At 36.0% G+C, this 22,596-nt stretch overlaps 1 protein-coding gene across 3 annotated transcripts; it reads right to left on the reverse strand.

Annotated features, from left to right (window-relative positions):
- Window positions 1-1,794: 1,794 nt before the first annotated feature.
- Window positions 1,795-12,399, reverse strand: LOC147391937 (ATP-dependent helicase rhp16-like). 3 transcript variants are annotated; one of them, XM_086459978.1, is made up of 15 exons: window positions 12,052-12,399; window positions 11,327-11,917; window positions 11,026-11,148; window positions 10,863-10,933; window positions 10,144-10,225; window positions 8,885-9,031; window positions 8,703-8,788; window positions 4,973-5,042; window positions 4,386-4,502; window positions 4,007-4,237; window positions 2,821-2,925; window positions 2,582-2,734; window positions 2,356-2,444; window positions 2,178-2,258; window positions 1,795-2,033 (listed from the first exon to the last, which is right to left on the reverse strand). In XM_086459978.1, the coding sequence occupies exons 1-15, from the start codon at window positions 12,094-12,096 to the stop codon at window positions 1,946-1,948; spliced, it is 2,079 nt and encodes a 692-aa protein (XP_086316104.1). In that variant the 5' UTR covers window positions 12,097-12,399; the 3' UTR covers window positions 1,795-1,945. The 3 variants fall into 3 exon arrangements, with proteins under 3 accessions (XP_086316104.1, XP_086316106.1, XP_086316105.1); XM_086459979.1 differs by having other exon boundaries at window positions 1,809-2,033; window positions 2,356-2,466; XM_086459980.1 differs by lacking the exons at window positions 8,703-8,788; window positions 8,885-9,031; window positions 10,144-10,225.
- Window positions 12,400-22,596: the final 10,197 nt, after the last annotated feature.

Below are 22,596 nucleotides of genomic sequence, written 5' to 3' on the forward strand. Positions count from 1 at the left end.
AGGGCAATTGAACCCTACTCGTCAACAACGAGAGCTCCAAAAAAGCATCAAACATCCTATTATGTAAATGTCTTGTATTCTGTTGCACTATGCAGAGTTGCGAGGGTGTAGGGGTAAAGTCCCTAGTTCGAACGTTTTAAGGGGTATGAAAAAAGCAATCATGTAATATTTTCTTAAGGGTTTTCTATTTTTAGGGGTCTCTTACTCTGGAAGATGTGCATAGTTTAGTAACTCATGATTTTATAAATAGAGATCTCTAGAACTGTTAATCGCAAGAGAAAATGGTGATTGTTCTTATTCTATTTTGAGAACGTAGACACACTAACGAATCATATAAATCCTTATTTGTAATTTTATCTTTTTACTATTTAGATTTTTCACAAGGGATTGAAACAAGGAATCAATAGATGACCTCTAGGGACAAAAGCAACCAAACCTCTTTTGAGGGTTTTGCAATTGTAAAAAGGATCATGATCGGACCGCAAAATTATAGATTTTGAGAAAAGATGTTCCACAACCCTTTAGCTCAACAAACAATGCATCAAACTAACCCTGGAAGAAGCTTATGGGACCAAAGGAGAGCAAGAATTCTTAAAAAGTGACGTTTCAGAGTGATTTAGTGAAAAAGACAGCTGACATCATCAATAACGAAGAATAAGAATAGAGCTGTATCCTCTTACACCAAATTGAGAATTTGAGAATAATTTCTCTTAGTGGGCATTGTGCTCAATTAAACATATATTAAAATCAAATTAATATAATTACAAATGTATCATTTTGGTTGTACGCACACCAGTAACTAGTATACACACACCAATAACAATCTATTACAGTATTGTGAACCTCTTATTGCTTAAGCTACCTATTTTGCTTGTCCTTTATGGTCTCCTGACTCTTCCATCACGGATTTCTAAAAGGTTTGAAGTACTGCAATCGACTACTTGGAGGTGCTCTGCTAGTCGTTCTATAATTTCAAGTATGTCTCACACTAAGGAGGATGTCTTCTATTCTCTTCGACCTACTTTTAACCAATGACACAAGAATTTTTCGAGCTGGTGAACGGACCCTTCCAGGAGATGATGCTGCAATTGTTGATATGAAGTAACTTGCTTTAGAACCTCTGAGTCTAGTCCTAAAGAGACTCCATTTTCTTCTTTAGATTAAATGAGTTAACATTCTTTCATTGATGTTGGCTACACATGAAGTGAGCTAGAAAGACTAGCATAGGAGGAAGAATCCACCAATTGTGATTACCCTATGCAAACTAATGGAAAAACCACGACACAACCATCATCACCGGGGTATCAGTGTGGTGCTTACCAAGGACACTTCGATAATCAAGTTAATTGAGGAAAACGAAGAATAGGTTGGAACTCTTAATTGTTAACTATGCACTCGATCTTCTTATTTGAATTTATTGTCACGCCCCTAGGCTCCCATTGCCTAGCATGCATACAACATTTAGTTTTTGCATGTAAAGCTTCCAAAGTTTAATATAAGTGTGCGAATTTACCCTTGTAAGGCTGACTTGAACCATATGGTGGGAGTATCTTGAGTACTGCATGGTCACAAGGTAACAAGGGCTAGGTCTGCGACTCCATTGCAATTTCTTTTTTTAAACTCTAGGCCTATATCCTTCCAAGGTTGACCTTTATATGAAATCAATCTACAAATGCGATCATGGCCACTTTGATGGCCATATAACAAATTCTCTAAAAATTAAATTGGATTCATGAGTTGGTTATAAAGCATATAAAACAAGAAATAGTAGATTTTAGTGAGTGATACTTCAGTTAGATGATTTAAATTGAGGGGTGATCAATTAAATGGACAAGAGCGAAGAATTCCAAGTAGTAGGACATAATGTGTAACTTTTTAAAATAATTTTCACCATTGGCTACTTAACAGAAAAACAAAAAAAAAATTCAATTTCTAAATCTTCCTATTAATTGTCATTTTGCCTCATTTCGCAGTTACTTGAAAAACATGCATTTGCTAGTGTAACCAGAGCCTCCAAAGAGTCACCTGTGCTCCTGGGAAGTGGTGTGGGGAGGGGGAGAGAGAGAAAAATAAAGTACAAAGTAGAGTGAGATCTTGCAATAAGAATGGAATCTTGTTAGCCAAACCACACCAATTTAGACAATCGGTAAACAAATGAGAGAAAAAAACAAGCTTACCCTTCAAATACTCCTTCTTTCTTCATTTGTAGCTCTAGTATTCTCTCCTCAATCGTGTTCTGAATAGTGAATTTCACAACTCTGAGAAATGAGAGAACATAAGACTATATTTTATCCAAGATTCAAATTGAATATGGTTTGGTAGGACTAGAAAGGAATAATATGATAAGAGCCGAACCTGATTGGTTTGTCTTGCCCAATTCGGTGAATTCGATCTTGGGCCTGTCGCTCCATAGCTGGGTTCCAACAGGGTTCCATCAAGAAAACCTTGGTCCATCCCACAGAGAAACTAATTAATCAGAACTCAGTAGGGCAATCTTAAAAGTTGACAGAGATGGGAGGTATCAATACATTTAAACAGATTACACAATAAAGCCACTACGGAAACAAGTAAGGTTGCTTACATGTGATGCAGCTGTGAGATTGAGAGCAACACCTCCAGATTTCAAGCATAGAAGGAAGATCTTGCAGTCCGGATCATCAGTAAATGTCTTTCTTGCGGAGTCTCTTGCAGTCCTTGTCATACCCCCCATTAGTTTAACACAATTTATTCCAGACTACAAAAGGGGGCAACACATTAACATGGCTTCTCATTTTGGTGTGTGTGCGCCAGTGATTGAATCCTGAAATTTTTTGACTTTACCTTCTGGAGGGAATAGTGTATCAAATCCAAGAACTGTACAAACTGGCTAAAAACAATTCCTTTAGCACAGACATCCCTTTCAATCATGAATCTGATCTCTTCCTTCTTTATGACCATGTCAACTGAATTGTCAGGAAGCAGAGAAAACAAGAGAAGAAAGGAGATGGCAACACAAACATGCATATCTCAGGAAATCTCAGTAAACAATATTGACATCCAAAGAAAGACATAATGCTCCAATATATTAGAACACTCCTTTTATTTGTAACCATCAGAATAAAATAAGATGAACAGTGCAGAAACATCTATAAATTTAACGGTTAGGATCATCCAGTGTTAATGCAAGATTTATTAAGAAAATAATGGTGATTGGGAATATATCATCAGATATAAGAAGTGTGAAGACTACAAACAGAAAAAATGACAAAATCGCACAAAACACAAGGATTTACATGGTTCAGCAGTGTTCCTATGTCCACAGATCAAGTCAAGAACAATCACTATTTTCTCTTGAATTTTACAGTCCTAAAAATATCTATTTATAAAACCAGGAGCTGCTAAAACGCATCTATATCCCCAAAAATACAACCCCCCCCCCCCCCCCCCCCCCCAAATAATAATAATAATAATAAAATAAATAAATAAAACCCTTAAGAAAATATTACACAATTGCCCTTTTTGTACCCCTAAAAACATTGGGCTGGGCGCTGTCCCCTTCACCACTGCCTACTGACTGGGAAGCGGGACCCCCGACGGAGATGCTGCACCCCCACAACTCTGCATACCGCCAATGGAATACAAGACATTTACACAACAAGAAGTTCAAAAGCCCTGCTAAAATGTTATCATGGATAAAAGTTAAAAGTTGTGAAAGCACTCTAAAAGTTCTGGCTTTGTGGTACATATCATGGTTTTTAGCAATGATTTTTTTTTTCAAGGTATGCTTCTTACTAAAGAGGAGATTGCTGAGCGTGGAAAGCTTACAGTTATTACTCAAAATCTAGAACTTTTGAGTAGGGACATTTCCATGATCTTTCCTAATCCCTGCCCACCACCCCCCCGAATCCCCAGTTAGTTGGCAATCTTATTACTGAATAATGGCTCACATAGAGATATACTGTACACACTTCTTTTGCAAGATATTTCTCAGAACTAAAAAGAGGAAATAAATTTCGAGTGTACATACCAAAGCATCAATTTTTGTGCTTGAGTGAAACTTTTCAAGATTTTTTATACTGTTTATAATACTTGAACATTGAAAACCCTTGATGGATGTTTTAATGCCTTGATCCCCTTGTTTCATCTTGGCTTCCACATCTGCACTTAATGGCTTTGAACATGAGACACATGACATCCGTCCCACTTTAAAGTACTCTGTCAAACAGACCTTACAGAAGACATGCTCACATGAGGTGACCTGAAATAGGAAGAGAGGTCGGAGAAGAAAGACAAAGGGATCATGAATTAAGTGTATAACAGATGGGATGATTGTAGAGAAAAATCAATAGCTTACAACCACTCTTGGCAATTCGATAAAAAAATAAAAAATAACGACGATAGCTCACCACAGGATCTTCGGCTGGGTCATGACAAATACCACACTCTTCATCATTCTCAACATTACTTCTACTCGTAAGTGTAGTACCTTTAGAATATATGACAAGGTATGGATGATTAACTTCCTGTGATTCAAGGTCAACAGAAAAAATAAACTTCCATTGAATTAAAGGAAACATATTAATCACATGAATTGGCAACAACAAGATTGCTAAGGGGCTATCAAGTTATAAAAGAAAAGGCTGCCATCATATTGGAAACAAAAAGACAATAGTGAGGATGTTCCTATAAAAAACTTGATAGATTTGTGAGTCAGTCAAACTTGATGGGGTCTTGGCCAAGTTTTACTACAAATCTAAGTAAAAAACTTGAGGAAACACACACACACACACACACAAAGGTCTACAAAGTATAAGAGAAAACATGTTGTCATATTTTTATGTTCTACCGGAAAATTAGATAACAAGAAATCATTTTAAAAGGGAAAAATCTCAAGAGAAACCAAAATCAAGAAGTATAAATGGTTAAGGAGATTTCATATTGACAAAAAAGTTGAGATATGTAATCCACATGTTAGACAAGGTCAGTCACCCACCTGCCGTAACCGTGTAAAAGAGTTACAAAAGAAAGCGGAGTGACTTATTAAGATTCCAGCTTCAACATATCTGCAAACAACAAAGCATATTACACACAACCACATCAATGCAGTGCTAGCACATATGCTTGATTTAATCCAACAAAAAATATATATATATATTAGCTGAACTACATGAAGCTTAGTGTGGACATAATCCACAAACATTCATCGTTCACAATGAGATCATTTGTGTGAGACTTATCTTGTCCGAATCATTTACTACACGATTCACATGTGTTTCATTACTCACAAGACTATTTGTATCCACTGTATTTTTGTATCAAAGTTGTCTTGCTATAACAACATTGGGTCATCGTAATTTTTATTTATTTATTGTAAGTCTTTTGTCAATGATTTTTGGATATCTCAATGTCACACCTCATCTTAGGCTCATATTGTTCAAGACACCAGTTCTCGCATCAGGATGATCCCAAGCTTTTCAAGTTGACAAATCTTGATTTTCTTTTGATTGGGACTTTTGTTTCTTGTAAAATTGTTCATCATTGTCCTCATCCACAACTTGTCCCAATTATTGGGCTGTGAAATATGAATTCCAATCCATCATTTTCATCTATCGTAAACCAATTCTTTAGTCAAGTCCTGTTCCTCACATCTTTTCTTTCTACCTCCATTTATGTCATTTTCAGTCTTTCTCTAGCCCTTTCAGATCTCTCAACTTGAACCAAAGTGCTCATCATTGGCGATGTGATTTTCCATTTTCTTTTTGTAGGATTCCTATCCATCAAGGTTTCCTTCTAAGACCTAATGAGGATCTTTCTAAAATTCTAAGTGACTGAGATTCCTTAATTATTTTATCTTTCTTTAATTTATAGAATCCATAAAATAAAATAACAAAACGTGGAGGCCAATGGGTCATCCCATAACCGTGGTCTAACAGGAGAGTGCGGAAGCATTAGTCCCAAAAGCCAGCTCGTAAGAACAACAAGAAAGCATCGACATCATCACATAAAAGTTTTACCAATAGTACATACTATATAATTTTAAGTTACTAAATGCATTAAGACAACATGAATATTTACTTGAATTTAAAAATTAAACATATATATATATATATATATATATATATATATAGGGGAGCGTTCGCGGGCTAACGTTTTAGCAAACTTTTTGGCAAACTTTTTTGAACCGCTGGATCTAACGTAATCGAACGGACGTTATTACGTTTCACGCGTTATAATAAATAATTACATATTTACAGCGCCATCCCTTAAGAATTGGGTATTTCATGCTTCCTCCCTCTTCTCTTTAAAACAGAGAGAACAGAACTCTCTGTTCTCTCTCTTTCTTCGAACTCTCTCCTCTCTTCGGCCTCTGTCACTCGCTCTCACCCTCTCTCTCACTCTCGCCATCTCTCTCTCACTCTCATCATTCTCTCTCTCACTCTCACTCTCACTCTCTCTCTCTCTCGCTCGCTCGCCCTATTCCTCGCTGAAACCCTCGCACGAACGGCTCACTCTCTCATAATTTTGACTTACAATTTTCATCAGTCCTCGTCTCATAATGATACCCACCGAAGAACCCTTTGGTAGCATCAGCTCTGAGATACAACATCAGCTATGGATACTTCTCAAGCTGTCTGGACAATGTAACAGCAAATGTATTCAGTCCCCTTTTGAGAGAAGTTCTCTACCTCACTTGTAACTATTAATCATAACTACAGTTCTTTCTTTCATCTATAAGAAAAAATGAGAATTTGTCGAAGAATTAAAGGGAAGGAAAAAGGATAGAAAAATCTGTACCTTGTGTAGAAGTAATCCTCCTTTCCACCCACAAGTCCTTTCCCAAACAACTACACTCAATGTTAAGTCTTTAAAGTGCTTTATTTTGAATATCCTTAGCTGTGCACATCCAATGCATCCATCTTACAGAAGCTCCTGAAGTCATGCTCCCCAACAAATTTCTTACCATCTCCCTTTCCTGCTGAAGGATGAACCTTAAGCATTCGTAAGGTTCACTTTGGTTTTAAACAACCAAGGAGAACTAAACAGGTGTCCATCAAAGATTGCAGAGCATAAACAGTATAGATATCCATACTGATATATCCAGATTTTCTTGACTGAATAGGGCGAGAGTGAGCCGTTCGTGCAAGGGTTTCAGCGAGGAATAGGGCGAGCGAGCGAGAGAGAGAGAGAGAGTGAGAGTGAGAGAGAGAATGATGAGAGTGAGAGAGAGAGGGCGAGAGTGAGAGAGAGGGTGAGAGCGAGTGACAGAGGCCGAAGAGAGGAGAGAGTTCGAAGAAAGAGAGAGAACAGAGAGTTCTGTTCTCTCTGTTTTAAAGAGAAGAGGGAGGAAGCATGAAATACCCAATTCTTAAGGGATGGCGCTGTAAATATGTAATTATTTATTATAACACGTGAAACATAATAACGTCCGTTCGATTACGTTAGATCCAGCGGTTCAAAAAAGTTTGCCAAAAAGTTTGCTAAAACGTTAGCCCGCGAACGCTCCCCATATATATATATATATATATATAGGGTCCCGTTCAGCAACAAACATTTTGACAAACATTTTGGCAAAACATTTTTCAAAACATGGGTTAGAGGTTTTGGAATGGGCTTATTTTTGGTGAGGATGATCTCTACGGTGAGGAGATCATCCTCACCAAAAATCAGCCAATTCCAAAACTTCTAGCCCCAGTTTACAAGTTGAAAAATCGTGGACCGTCCATTTTTTGTAAACCATTATTGATGGGGTTAGAAGTTTTGGAATGAGCTGATTTTTGGTGATGATGATCTCCTCACCGTAGAGATCATCCTCACCAAAAATCAGCCCATTCCAAAACCTCTAACCCATATTTTGAAAAATGTTTTGCCAAAATGTTTGTCAAAATGTTTGTTGCTGAACATTTCCCATATATATATATATATATATATATATAATAGAACACAACTGAGTTGGAACAGTTGTGTGTGACTCAAACGTCTAATCAACTACAGTGTTGTGAGGAGACAAATCCAACTAGGACAAACCTCCCATCATTTATAGTTTTGTGGGCTATAGTTTCATTGGACCCACTTTATTTCCTTTATTCTCCATCTCTTCTAATTTTACTATATTTTCACTTCTATCCCTTTAATCCACTTCATTATTTTCCATCTTTTACCCTTTAATCTCAATTTTTTTAATAATACCTCTCATACTCTATTTTTTTCTACTTTTACCCCTTAACCCAAAAGAGGATGCCTCTTCCTCTAACTTTACTATATTTTCTCTTTTACCCTTTTTATCCACTTTATTATTTTCATCTCTTACCTTTTTAATCTCAATTTTTTTTTATAATAATACCCCTTCCATCAAGCTATAGCTTCTTGGGACTCAATTCATTTCATTCATTCTTCACCTCCCCTAACTTAACCATATTTTCTCTTTTACCCTTTAATCCACTTTATTGTTTTTCATCTTTTACCCCTTTACTCTCATTTTTTTTATAATAATAATACCTCTCCAACTTTATTTTTTTAACTTTCACCCCCTTAACCCAAGAGAGGACGCCCGTGCCATAGGCACGGGTGAACTCTAGTATGTATACATACTAGAGGAATTTTTCCCTTTCTTGACTGAATTAACTTTTTTACATAAGAGAAAAATCATATGAAAAAAGTTATTTTTATAAATAAATAAATAAACAGATAACTAAAGAAGGAAAAAAGAGAAACAGAGTGCTCACGCATTATATTGTAACTGAATATCCCTTTTCAAGGTTTCATAATAATCTTTTTCTCTGTTATCCAACTTGTCCACTCTCAAGATAACCTAGAAAAAACAAACATATTAGAAAATTAATATGCAACTGGCTAACAGGTTTGTTCATCTAGACTTAAAGCTAGAACTTAAAACAAAAGCACTAACAGTTTTAGGCGGAAGGAGAAGATCTGCAGCCCTGCCTTTTTTAGTGCGCCTTAGCATTAAGCTTTTGAAAATTTTGTGCTTTAGTAAAATCAAGGCTCTTCTTCTTGTCTCAGCAACCTTCGAATTTTGTATTGGAGCAGAGACATACTAATATAAAGAGAATTATAACAGATATTACAAGCATACAAATGTTTTAAGATAAACATGTGCACCACAAGAAACAACTACAGCAACAACAGCAATAGGGCTCCGATGAGCTCAATTGGTCGATGTTTTGCACTTCAACCAAAGGTCAGAGGCTCTATCCCATGTCGTTGTTACATGAATTTTCAGAAGTTCAGCTCGATTAAATATACATTGTAGAGAGAATGTGTTTGATAAGTTGACTCATACTAAAAGCAAATGAATACGGAATTTTGGTAACAATCAACTTAAAAAAAATGGAAAGTAAGAATGCCTCCTACATTGTCAAATCTTGGAGTAACACCTTGGCCAGATCTACTCATCATTGACTCACATTGGAACATAATTCATAAACAGAGAGCAAAAAGACACTAAGATTCACAATCTCCACTGCTTATGCTGTTGTGCTGCATCTTGAATTCCAGGACCCACTCAAATAATGAGGGGGAAGGGGTAGTGCTGGCCAATGAGAAGCTGACCACAACCAAGGCTATTCTGAATTTGAGTAAGATAAGTTATACTTGTGTCTTGGGTTTTGGGTTCCAGATTTCTCTACTAAAAAGGAGATAGCATGATACAAGAGTACACAACACAGCAATGAGAAATAGTGTGTGTTGTCTCCAAGGATCGGAAAATGATCCCATTAAGAATCATTTGGAGGTTTGTGGGTTGAGTGAAGGGGTTGAGAAACCCATTTTAAAGCTTTATTCCAATGAGAAATACTGTCAACATCTCAAAGTCAATGATGAAAGAAGGATCACGTAGAATATTTACTTATATTATAAATCACTTTTGATGGGTTAGACATTCTATTATTTGATAAAATTTAATAGGATTGAAGGTGTGTGAGGTGGTATTTGTGTGTGGTAACACCACAGACCTGGGATCAAAACCCACCTTCACACTTGAACCTACAGAGATTCAGGGGCATACCCCCTAAATGCCACTTTTGGACTTCAAAAGAAAACAAATGAAGAAAAAGAATGAATTCCTTGGAGATGAGAGGTTCTTGTTCCATGGTTCCCAACTCTAACTTGCTATTTAAAAAAAGGGGGAAAAAAATTTGTAAAACTCACTTTGTACCACCAGTTAAAATGCTTATGAAATCCATGACCACATTTTGAACAATGGGAATTTTTTCTCTGGTGGAAAGCATCCCTATAAGACGCACATAAAACAAAGATTTCAACAAGTATGCTAAAAATTTCAATGAAACAAAAGGAGGGAAAAAGATGGAAAAAGAAATAGTAGCCTAGGAGGAATATCAGGATGGTCAATTAAAACATGATGTGATTAAAACAACTAGAGCTGTAGATGCTCTACTTCAAATAAAAAGTTCTTAACTTATGCGTGAAACATTAAACCAACTAAAATATTGCCATAAGGGAAAAAAATCGGATGCAATGCATGGAGCGCTGGAATTATGTTTTCCTCCACTCATTTAGAATATTTCATGGAACAGAGCAAGAAATTGGTATAGAAGGTCAATATAATTATCTAATTGAACCTCTGAAGGAGATTATCTGTTGTTCTCCGCTCAACATGAAATTCTTAATAGGGCACCAGAAGGTCATTTACAGGGAAAAATGCACAAAGTGTCTCAAAGCCTGAGTTTTGTGTGAAAAAATGAGGATGAACCTCTGAAGGCCCCTTTCTACTTCAAAACTAATATCATGAATGTACAAGAATGAAGCTTATTTGGAGATATGCAAACTTTTATTTCACACCTATGTAGGAATCAAAACTAATTAAGAAAGCTTGCGAATTGGCTTACAACAGTTTTCACAATAATTACCTGTCAAGTACTTCGCACTCACAAATCATACAAAAGCGATACGCGTAAGGGTAAACTCTTAGGAAACGGACCTGTATACATAAAGTAGCAAATCTATCAGCCTAAAAGTGTGTATATATATATATCAAATAATAGCTGACAATTTGATCGAAATTAGACCAACCAGTGAGTAAAGTTCTCCAACGTTATTCTGAAAGGGCGTGGCAGTCAAAGCCCATTTATATGACGATTCTAAAGCCAAAACAGCCTTCATAGAATTACTGCTTCTATTTTTTATATATTGGGCCTATGTCAACAATAAAGCCATAAATATTAGTTAGCAAGAAAAGAATGTTAATAGTATTAATCTGGTAAACTGTAAAACAATAAGAAATTTATTCACACCATACATTTTTTTGAAGACAAAGCAACCGTGTCATAAATCTTGCTAAGCGAAACATTGGTTATGATCGTGCAAAAATTACCTCATCCAAAATAATTCGGTTCCACTTCACGGAATGTAATATTGATTCCTCTGTTGGCGAACCTTGGTCTTCCTTCTTAGATGGAATCATAGATTTCTTGTAGTCCATGGCGAGAGTTTGGTATGTCGTCAAGACAAAATCATACTTAGAAAGGTTATCGCGACACTCATTTCTTTTGGACCCATGAAAAACAAACACCCTAGCACTCCCTTTTGGTGTGGAATTAGCGATCTCATCCTCCCATTGAGTCACACCAACCACGGGGCAAATGACTAATGTCGATGAATTGGATCCAAAACCAGTTTGATTCCTAGCCCATTTGGCCAGGACGAGTGCAATGGCCTGGATAGTTTTCCCCATACCCATCTCATCTGCAAGGATTCCCCCTTCGTACTCAGATGTTTCTTGCTTCAATGCCCAAGCTAGCCATTCTTTCTGGTATCTAACTAGAGGAATGAGCAAGTCAGGGGGTGCCTCTTTAGTTTCTTGCAATTCTTCGTTCTGATATTCTAAATCAAGATCTTTATCAACAATTTCATCGATCCATCTATCAGTATCTTCCATCCAATTCTCCCATGGTAACTTCATAACCTACATTTTCATATAAAATTCAACATAAACATTTGATCTCATCTATTATGTTCCTTGGATCGATTATGAGGTAACTATTCTAAATTTTCTCCTCTTTTACAAGAAAGAATTGAAAAATACACACAAGGACATACCTTCGTCATTGAATCTGGAATTAAAATCTGATTGTGAATCACCATGTTCTTCTCTGGTGGGAGTTCTGGTTGGGCGTTTCTTGCTTGGCTAATCAAATATGATTAGATGAAATCAGTGAAGAACAATAGATTTGGATCAGATTGAGAAAACCTATATTTCACAAAGAGCAGATAAGGGGAGAAGAGAAGACTGTTCGATTCGAATTGGTTGTTCAAAATTGGGATTTCTCGAATTCATCAAGGAGAGGGAGTTTTCATGGCTGTTGGCAGAGAGAGAGAGAGAGGCTTAGGGTTTGTTCTTGGAGTTTTTCTTGAAAGTGTTTTAATGGTGGATCGAGACAGTTAAAACGACCGGTTTATTATGTTGGAAATTGGAATCTGATGAACTTGAGGCGGGAAAATCCCCCGTTTATGTTGCACGTGCGACAGGTCACTGTGGTTTCAAAACTCAGTTTGACGTCTCGGCTCGAGTTAACTCGTTGTGTGATAAAAAACCATTTAACTCGGTTGATTTATTCATATGTATGTATGGTATTGTGATAATCTGACTACCCACCCCACGTGGCAAACTCAGTCAACTTCCCTGATGTGACAAGCTTGGAAACCATTGATCTATGCTTCTCCACATACACAATTGCACTTTCCCATAAAAAATTACATCTCACAAGTTATATATATATATATATATATAGGGTCGGGCTCCGTATACCCCTATTACGACTCACATTGTGACACACCATTTTGTCTTGCAAGGGCAAAAATGTTTGGAATGAGCTGATTTTTTGTGAGGATGATCTCTATGGTGAGGAGATCATCCTTGCCAAAAATCAGCTCATTATGAAACTTCTAGCCCCATGTTTACAAGTTGAAAAATTTTAGACCGTCCAAGTTTTGTAAATCAATTTTGATGGGGTTGGAAGTTTTGGAATGGGATGATTTTTTGCCAGGATGATCCCCTCATCACAGAGATCATCCTTACAAAAAATCAGTCCATTCCAAACATTTTTGCCCATATAAGACAAACGGTGAGTCATAATAGGGTTCGTAATAACGCCATCCATATATATATGGGGACGGTTCAGCAACCCTAAAGTTTGCCAAGTTTGGTGCCAAACATTTTTCAAAATATGGGTTAGAAGCTTTGGAATGAGCTGATTTTTTGTGAGGATGATCTCTATGATGAGGAGATCATCCTCACCAAAAATCAGCCTATTCCAAAACTTCTAACCCCATCAAAAGTGATTTACAAAAATTGGACGGTTCACGATTCTTCAACTTGTAAACTAGGGTTAGAAGTTTCAAAATGAGCTGATTTTTTGTGAGGATGATCTCTTCACCGTAGAGATCATCCTCACAAAAAATCAGCCTATATATATATATATATATATATATATATATATATATATATATATATATATATATATATATATAGAGGGAGCTGTTCGGCAGCCCTAAAGTTTGTCAAGTTTTGTGCCAAACATTTTTTGTAAATAACTTTTGATGGGGTTAGAAGTTTTGGAATAGACTGATTTTTTGTGAGGATGATCTCTAAGGTGAAGAGATCATCCTCACAAAAAATCAGCTCATTTTGAAACTTCTAACCCTAGTTTACAAGTTGAAGAATCGTGGACCGTCCAATTTTTGTAAATCACTTTTGATGGGGTTAGAAGTTTTGGAATAGGCTGATTTTTGGTGAGGATGATCTCCTCATCATAGAGATCATCCTCACAAAAAATCAGCTCATTCCAAAGCTTCTAACCCATATTTTGAAAAATGTTTGGCACCAAACTTAGCAAACTTTAGGGTTGCTGAACCGTCCCATATATATATATATATATATATATGGGTCCCTTTCAGCAACAAACATTTTAGCAAAACATTTTTCAAAACATGGGTTAGAGGTTTTGGAATGGACTGATTTTGGTAAGGATGATCTCTACGGTGAGGAGATCATCCTCATAAAAAATCAGCCCATTCCAAAACTTCTAACCACATGTTTACAAGTTGAAAAATCGAGGACCGTCCATTTTTTGTAAACCATTTTTTATGGGTTAGAAGTTTTGGAATGGGCTGATTTTTGGTGAGGATGATCTCCACACCGTAGAGATCATCCTCACCAAAAATCAGCCCATTCCAAAACTTCTAACCACATGTTTACAAGTTGAAAAATCGAGGACCGTCCATTTTTTGTAAACCATTTTTTATGGGTTAGAAGTTTTGGAATGGGCTGATTTTTGGTGAGGATGATCTCCACACCGTAGAGATCGTCCTCACCAAAATCAGCCCATTCCAAAACCTCTAACCCACGTTTTGAAAAATGTTTTGCCAAAATGTTTGTCAAATGTTTGTTGCTGAACATTTCTCTCTCTCTCTCTCTCTCTCTCTCTCTCTCTCTCTCTCTCTCTCTATATATATATATATATATATATATATATATATATATATATATAGGGAAATGTTCAGCAACAAACATTTTGACAAACATTTTGGCAAAACATTTTTCAAAACATGGGTTAGAGGTTTTGGAATGGGTTGATTTTTGGTGAGGATGATGTCTACAGTGAGGAGATCATCATCACCAAAAATCAGCCCATTCCAAAGCTTCTAACCCCATCAAAAATGGTTTACAAAAAATGGACGGTCCACAATTTTTCAAATTGTAAACTGGGGCTAGAAGTTTTGGAATGGGCTGATTTTTGGTGAGGATGATCTCTTCACCATAGAGATCATCCTCACCAAAAATCAGCTCATTCCAAAACCTCTAACCCATGTTTTGAAAAATGTTTTGCCAAAATGTTTGTTGTTGAACGGGACCCATATATATATATGGGGGGCGTTCAATGGCAAACTTTTTAGCAAACTTGGCAAAACATTTTTCAAAACATGAGTTAGAAGTTTTGGAATGGGCTAATTTTTTGTGAGGATGATCTCTACGGTGAACAGATCATCCTCACGAAAAATCAGCTTATTCCGAAATGTTTAGCCCCATGTTTACACATTGAAAAATCGTGGACCGTCCATTTTTTGTAAACCATTTTTAATGGGGTTAGAAGTTTTGGAATGAGCTGATTTTTGGTGAGGATGATCGCCTCACCATAGAGATCATCCTCACCAAAAATCAGCCCATTCCAAAATTCTAACCCGTGTAAGACAAAACACGTTTGTTAAAGTGTGTGGTAAAGCTTAGGGTGCTGAACGGGACCCATATATATATATATATATATATAGGGAAATGTTCAGCACCCTAAGTTTTACCACACACTTTAACAAACGTTTTTTGTCCTACATGGGTTAGAAGTTTTGGAATGGGCTGATTTTTGGTGAGGATGATCTCTATGATTAGAAGATCATCCTCCCAAAAAATCAGCCCATTCTGAAATGTTTAGCCCTATGTTTACAAGTTGAAAAATCGTGGACCATCCATTTTTTGTAAATCATTTTTGATGGGGTTAGAAGTTTTGGAATGAGCTGATTTTTGGTGAGGATGATCTCCTCACCATAGAGATCATCCTCACCAAAAATCAACTCATTCCGAAACTTCTGACCCATGTAGGACAAAACGCGTTTGTTAAAGTGTGTGGTAAAACTTAGGGTGCCGAACGGGACCCATATATATATATATATATATATATATATATATATATATATATATATAGGGTCCCTTTCAGCAACAAACATTTTAGCAAACATTTTGGCAAAACATTTTTCAAAACATGGGTTAGAGGTTTTGGAATGGGCTTATTTTTGGTGAGGATGATCTCTACGGTGAGGAGATCATCCTCACCAAAAATCAGCCTATTCCAAAACTTCTAGCCCCATATTTACAAGTTGAAAACTCGTGGACCGTCCATTTTTTGTAAACCATTTTTGATGGGTTAGAAGTTTTGGAATGGGCTGAGTTTTGGTGATGATGATCTTCTCACCGTAGAGATCATCCTCACCAAAAATCAGCCCATTCCAAAACCTCTAACCCATATTTTGAAAAATGTTTTGCCAAAATGTTTGTCAAAATGTTTGTTGCTGAACATTTCCCATATATATATATATATATATATATATAATGAGAGAGAGAGAGAGAGAGAGAGAGACTTCAAAGTAAGAGTTAGAAGTTTCGGAATGATTTTGTCAGGGCTCATTCACAAACACCAACTGAGCTATGGGTCTAAGCCCAACTCCCAAATTTTATCGTGTTAAGAGTATGAAGATGGTAGGACTATAAGGCAAATAATCACTTACGAATGGGAGTCTAAAGCCTGTAAGGTTTGTGAAACATTCAACCACAACCAAGATCAATGTCCAACGTTCTCCTCAGTCGAAGAGAAGAAGCAAATCTGGAATTCTACCTCTCAATAGAAATTAAAGGCCTAATAATAAATTCTAGATCTTCAATCAAGCCTTTCTCAATGAAACACACAATAGTATAGATTACATCATGATACTAACAAAAAAGATTATTGGACTGAAATTTTAAGATCACACACCCATTAATTATACTATAGATTCATGTTAATTTAGTGCATGTCAACCACCACCATCATAACGGCCACTTTCTATCCCATGACCTCCACCACCACCACCACCTGTTGAACCCATTACTGGTCCTCCGCCAGCCCCTGCGCCCACACTTAATCTTCTTACACCACGACCCGCACCACTTCCTTGTTCTCCTCCTCCATTAATACGGCTACATCCACATCCACACCGACCTCTAAAGTGACATCCATCATTGCTAGACCTCCCACCAAATCTGGGAACCTCAACTTTGTCGTCTCCACGAGTAATTGTACTCAAATGAAAGACAATGCTAATGATAAGAAGCAGCAATAGCCATTTTGAAGAGATACTCATGTCTTACTAGTAAACAAAACTCACTTTTCAGCTCTCTTGCTTGATTTTCTACTACCTCACCTCTTTCTTCTTATATAAGCTTCACCTAGTAGACCTATTAACTGTCCCTTTCGCTCTTTGGGGAAGGAAAATGCTTAACTGACTGCACTCCACACTGTGCTGATGTGGCAGTGTCTCCAATGCTGTAGATTTTTTCTCTTTGTATCTGGAGGAAAAAATTTATGATTCTGGGACACTGACAAATCAGAGTCAGTTTAGAGCAAGAGTCGTGATGAATGCATGCAGTTTTGGTATGTGGTTGGGTACGCGGCTGACACGGTAAGGGCATAGAACCATAGATCTTTTTCTTCGGGATACATAGGAAAAGAATATGTGATTTTGTGCCTTTGCCACATTAGCTATGTACTGAAAATTACGTACATTTATCATTACTCATCTTTTAGGGAAAAACTTCGAGACGGGCAGCCAACTTTAGGCCTAAAGTTTTGAAAAAACCCTCTCTATTACACGTGGTATTTTTAACGAGGTGTTTCAATTTTTTTTTTAATAAAAGGGTTTGAAATAAATTCAAAATGCCACATGTCTTATAATAAGAGTTCCTTTAGATTTTGAAGTTGCTGCCCGCTTCAAAGTCGGACTCTCTCTTTAATTACACGAAGCAATTATTGATGCATGTCCCTATTTGGGATTGAGTCGTGCTGGGTTGACACAAAGGTGACAAAAACTTATGGTGGCACGCACATAACCATAGATGCTCTTCCATGAGATACGAGTAAAAATCATCTATGGTCATGTGTGCTTTATCACGAGTTTTTGTCACCTTCGAGTCTCCACTTGCGTCATTCCAGCATTTTCCTTTGGGAATTGAGTGTTGATTGTGGGAAGCATTTAAGAAGCCAAAGTCCGAATTACAGTCATAATGAAATGTTTGAAATCGATCAGTCAACCCTACCAGCTTGACTATCATTAAGATTGGGTTATTGGGCTCATTGGGCCCATATGGATTACCACATTGGCAATCGAACACCACAGCCTTTCAGATTTCGTGGAAAAATAAGATTTAAAAGAAAAATACCAACCATTTTAAGATTTGAAATCTAAAAAAGTAAATATGTGGACAGAAAACAAATAAGAAAAAGAAATTTTATTTTTTTACTTTTTAATAAATTATGTACTTCCATGTCTACTTGCATCAAGTCTGTCCACCAAAAATCCGTCCTATTATTGGGAATTTAATGGGAAGCATTTAAGAAGAAGCCAAAGTCCCAATTACGGTCATAATGAAATGTTTGAAGTCAGTCAGTCAACCCTACAGGTTTGACTATCGTTAAGATTGGTTTGTTGGGCTTGTTAGGCCCATATGAACTACCTCATTGAAATTTTTTTTTTTTTAAATAAGTTATGTGCTTCCACATCTACGTGCATCCAATCTTTCCACAAAAAATCCGTCATATTATCAGACTGTTGGGAATTTAATGGGAAGCACTTAAGAAGAAACCAAAGTCCAAATTTTACGGTCATAATGAAATGTTTGAAGTCAGTCAGTCAACCCTACAGGCCTGACTATCATTAAGATTGGGTTGTTAGGCTTGTTGGGCCCATGTGAATTACCACATTGGCAATCCAACGCCAGTCTTCCAGATTTCATGGAAAAAAAAAGATTTGAAAAAAAAATCCAAACCTTTTTTTTTGTTCTTGATCCAATGAGTTGAAGATAAACTGCTACTAGATTCTCAAAATTTAAAATTAAAATTCAATGATGAAAAATAACTTTTTTTTATCTTTTTTTCAAAATTCTTAGAATTCCATCGTCTACAACTCCGTGGCATTGGATCATGTTTATGGATTTTATAACGTGTATGTATGGTCAGAAAACTTTCATTGGCAAGGGAAGTGTTTTCCTAAGCGTTTAGCCGACTAAGAAATGACATAGACACTAGAAAAGCCAGCTTGCTTCTCAGCTAGATCTTCTGCTTATCACTGGGCTCCAAAGGTTCAGCTCATGGTATTCATCTAGGCCTACATGAATATTATTATTTATTAACAATAAATATTTAATATATATTTTTATTAATCTCTTCCCTTGGCCACCATGGCTGAAGCTGATTCCGGGCTTTCATGAAAGTAGCTCTTTAATGGTGGTGATGAGAGCTACATCTCAAGATTGGTAGAAGCTTTTTTGTACTTTTACCAAGATTTCAGAGGAGATAATTGAAGAAGAATCCAAAGAGATGGGAAAACTCTTCAGTGAGTTACTTGTTTGGTAAAAGACCTTATTTTCATAGTCTAAATAAAAATCACAATTGAAATGTTGTGAAGCTTAAGGGATATGTGGATATCATGTCCCTAGATAAAGGATTCTTCTTATTTAGATTCAATAATAAAGAGGGCTGCAATATTATCCTTAACTCAGCCATATTGAGTATAGAGCGAAGATCATTAATCTTGAGACAATTAATATGGCTGATTCTTACAAGCCTGTTATAGGGAGATGCTCCAACTCCTCTTTTCCAATATGGGTCCGTTTGCTCCAACTCCCTTTGCAGTTTTGGTCCCTAGAGTGTCTGAGTAAGGTGGGGAGCATCATTGGAGAACCTCTCCAACCCACTACAAATAGATTAAGTTTGGGTTATGCTAGGCTTTGCATAGAAATCAATTCTCACTGCCAGTTCCTCCATTTGTTTTTTGATGGGTAAGTTGCACTTGAACCCACAACCTCAACGTTGCTTTGCAATGTGTGTCAATAATAATAATAATAATAAACGAACTAAAAACCCAAAAAAACTCAAAAATACCCAATATATGATGATTAATGTTAATTTGGTTAATCGAGCTTAATTAATTGAATTTTCATTTTTGTTGGTATTTAAAGTTTAAAATGAGCGAAAATGTCAAAAATGGATTTTTGATAAAGAAAAACTTGCAAAATGATTAAGGGACAACTTAAAGAAAGGGTAAAGAAAAAAAAAATTCAAAAATAAAAGTCTTTGCACATGCTCTTACGTATCAAACAAAACATTTCCTTATATTTTGTCTTATTCTAAAATATCATGTACATATCTGATATCTTTTGTTTTTCTTTTTTCCTTCACATTCTAAATTCTCTCATCTTCCATATTTCTTTCATTTTATTTTTTTATTTGTTTATATTTTGTATATTCTCCTATTTATTTATTTCTCTAGATCTTTCTTTCCTTGTCTCTCTTCTTCCTCTCCAATTGTTCTCCCTTTCTAGTTTTCTCTTTAATTTATTTTTCTAGATTTTTTATTTAATAATTTTAATAGATTTGTTTATGGAGGTTGTCGGCTAAAATCTTAGCTAAGGCTAAAAATGAAACTTAGAAATTTGTAACTTTATTTCGATCAATGATGGTGGATTGATTTTTTTTTTTTTTTTTTTTTGAATTTATCTAAGTTGTGTTAATTATTTTGATTTGATTCCATGTTTATAAAAAAAAAAAAATTGAGTTTTTATTTATGATTATTACGTTGAATGCTTAGATATTTTTCTTGATTTATTGTTGATGAATGTTATATTGATTGCTTAGGGAATCTTTATGATATGTGAATGTGTTATACGTGACAACTTGAGATTTTTCAATATATTTTATCAAATAAATTTTTTTAGTTTAATTGTTATATCATCCGGATAGAAAGAATCTTTATTCAAAACTAACCGAAAAAATTTTGAATTGAATAAAATTGTGATTTTTAAATGGATTCTCGATGCCTTAGCACTTTTTTATTTTTTATTTTTGTTCCATACAAAAGTATGAAAAAATTATATTTTTCGTAGTTTAGGTCAAATATTCTTTAACCTCACATGTGTTTGTTCAATTTTTACACAATCCATGTGGATATACCTCATGCTCCCAAGATTTTATTATTCCATTATAACCCTGCACTTGGGATTTTTAATTCATACTATTTCAGTTGTAGAAGTGCACATGCCACATTACTTGAGTAAATTTTTTTTTTAAAATCAGTTTATGTCCAATTCCTAAGATGTCAAACCAACTGAGCTATGGGTCTAAGTCCAATTCCTAGATTTTATCGTGTTAGAGCATGAAGATGGTAGGAGTATAAGGCAAAGAATCACGTACAAATCAAGCCTAAAGTCTGTAAGGTTTGTGAAACAATCAATCACAACCAAGATCAATGTCCAACGTTCTCCTCAGTCAAAGAGAAGAAGAAAATTTGGGGGTTAAAAAACTATCCCCTTTAGACAACCCATAAGTGAATGTGTTGTGAGATATCTAACACTCTTATTAGGCTTGGACTTCAAGAGGTAAAACAGTATCAAAAGTGACATTTTCGAAGTGAAGTGGGGTCCGGAGCAAAACCTGATGAGAGAGGAAAATTTCCTTTATTTGTTATTAAAGGGCTTATAAATACATAATTTTAAAAAATTTATTTGTAAATATTGAGAGTGTTTTAGACGCATATGTGGAGGCTTATTTATGCGGCTTCTATTGATTTAATAACTTAGCAGTCAGCACCCAACCTCTAAAAGAGCAAAACCTGGTTCCTGCTATTGTTGTAAAGTTTCCTTATTCGATTGGAGGAAATTATGGAATGAAACGTTGGGAACATTTGGAAATCTCTCAAAATCATTCTACAGCATGATTTTAAATCCTGTCCGATATGTCTCGATATCATCCACTAACGAGATGGATAGACTAGTTAAATGTATCGGACGAGATTTAAAATCACAGTTCATTTTTATCAGAATTGAACGAGACGACTCAAACCCTCGTCCAAGATGACTTGGTCTCATTCATAGATGAGACCAGATGTCAAAGCTAATTTTAAAACAATGTTCTACAGCCAATAACATAGAGGGTTGGGAAGTCGTTGGCCACAAAGCAAAATTCAGCCAATAATCGGTGCTTTAGTTGAGAATTGAGATTATAAGATCACAATTAAGTGTGATGCACAGCTAATATAAAGAGAATAATAACAGATATCACAAGCATACAAATGTTTTGAGACAAACATGTGCACCACAAGAAACAACAATAGCAACAACCTGCAATGGGGCTCTGATGAGCTCAATTGGTTGATGTTTCGTACTTCAACCAAAGATCAAAGGTTGACTCACCCAAATAATTAGAGGGAATGGGTTGTGTTGGCAAATAAAAAGCTGACAACAACCAAGGCTATTCTGAATTTAAGTGAGACAAGTTATCCTTGTGTCATAGGGATGGCAATCTTAACACGACCTGTGAACACACGACTTGAAAACGACTGGAATTTGTGGGTTTGGGTCAAGCCTAATTGGATTTGAGTCATAATAGTGTCAATCTGACTAACACAATTATTAAATGGCCAACTTCACACTTGAAAGTATAGAGAATCAGAGGCATACACCCTACATACCACATTTGGACTTCAAAAGAAAACCAATGAAAAAAGAAAAAAGAATGGATTCCTTGGAAAGGAGAGGTTCTTGTTCCATAGTTCCCAACTCTCACTAGTTTGAGAAAATGAAAAAAAATAAAAATTGTAAAACTCACTTTGTGCCACCAGTTAGAATACTTACATGATCCATGATCACGTTTTGAACAATGGGAATGGTGTCGCTGGTGGAAACCATCACTACAAGACACACATACAACAAAGTTTTGCTTCACGTTCTTTCATAATTTTAGATATTTAGCTATGCTTTTGTGAATTTTTTGTAAATTTGATTCTGTA

Source organism: Akebia trifoliata, chromosome 11, assembly GCF_017979445.1.
Source record: "Akebia trifoliata isolate Shusen 1 chromosome 11, ASM1797944v1, whole genome shotgun sequence".
In the NCBI taxonomy this organism is placed as follows: domain Eukaryota; kingdom Viridiplantae; phylum Streptophyta; class Magnoliopsida; order Ranunculales; family Lardizabalaceae; genus Akebia; species Akebia trifoliata.

Excerpts from the sequence above, each read along its gene's own strand:
- LOC147391937 (XM_086459978.1), bottom strand. The coding sequence starts at position 12,096 with ATGGTGATTCACAATCAGATTTTAATTCCAGATTCAATGACGAAG. Across the intron at positions 10,934-11,025 it reads TTGGAGAACTTTACTCACTG|GTCCGTTTCCTAAGAGTTTA; the intron begins GTTGGTCTAATT and ends TTATGTATACAG. Across the intron at positions 4,238-4,385 it reads ACCCAGCCGAAGATCCTGTG|GTCACCTCATGTGAGCATGT; the intron begins GTGAGCTATCGT and ends TTCCTATTTCAG.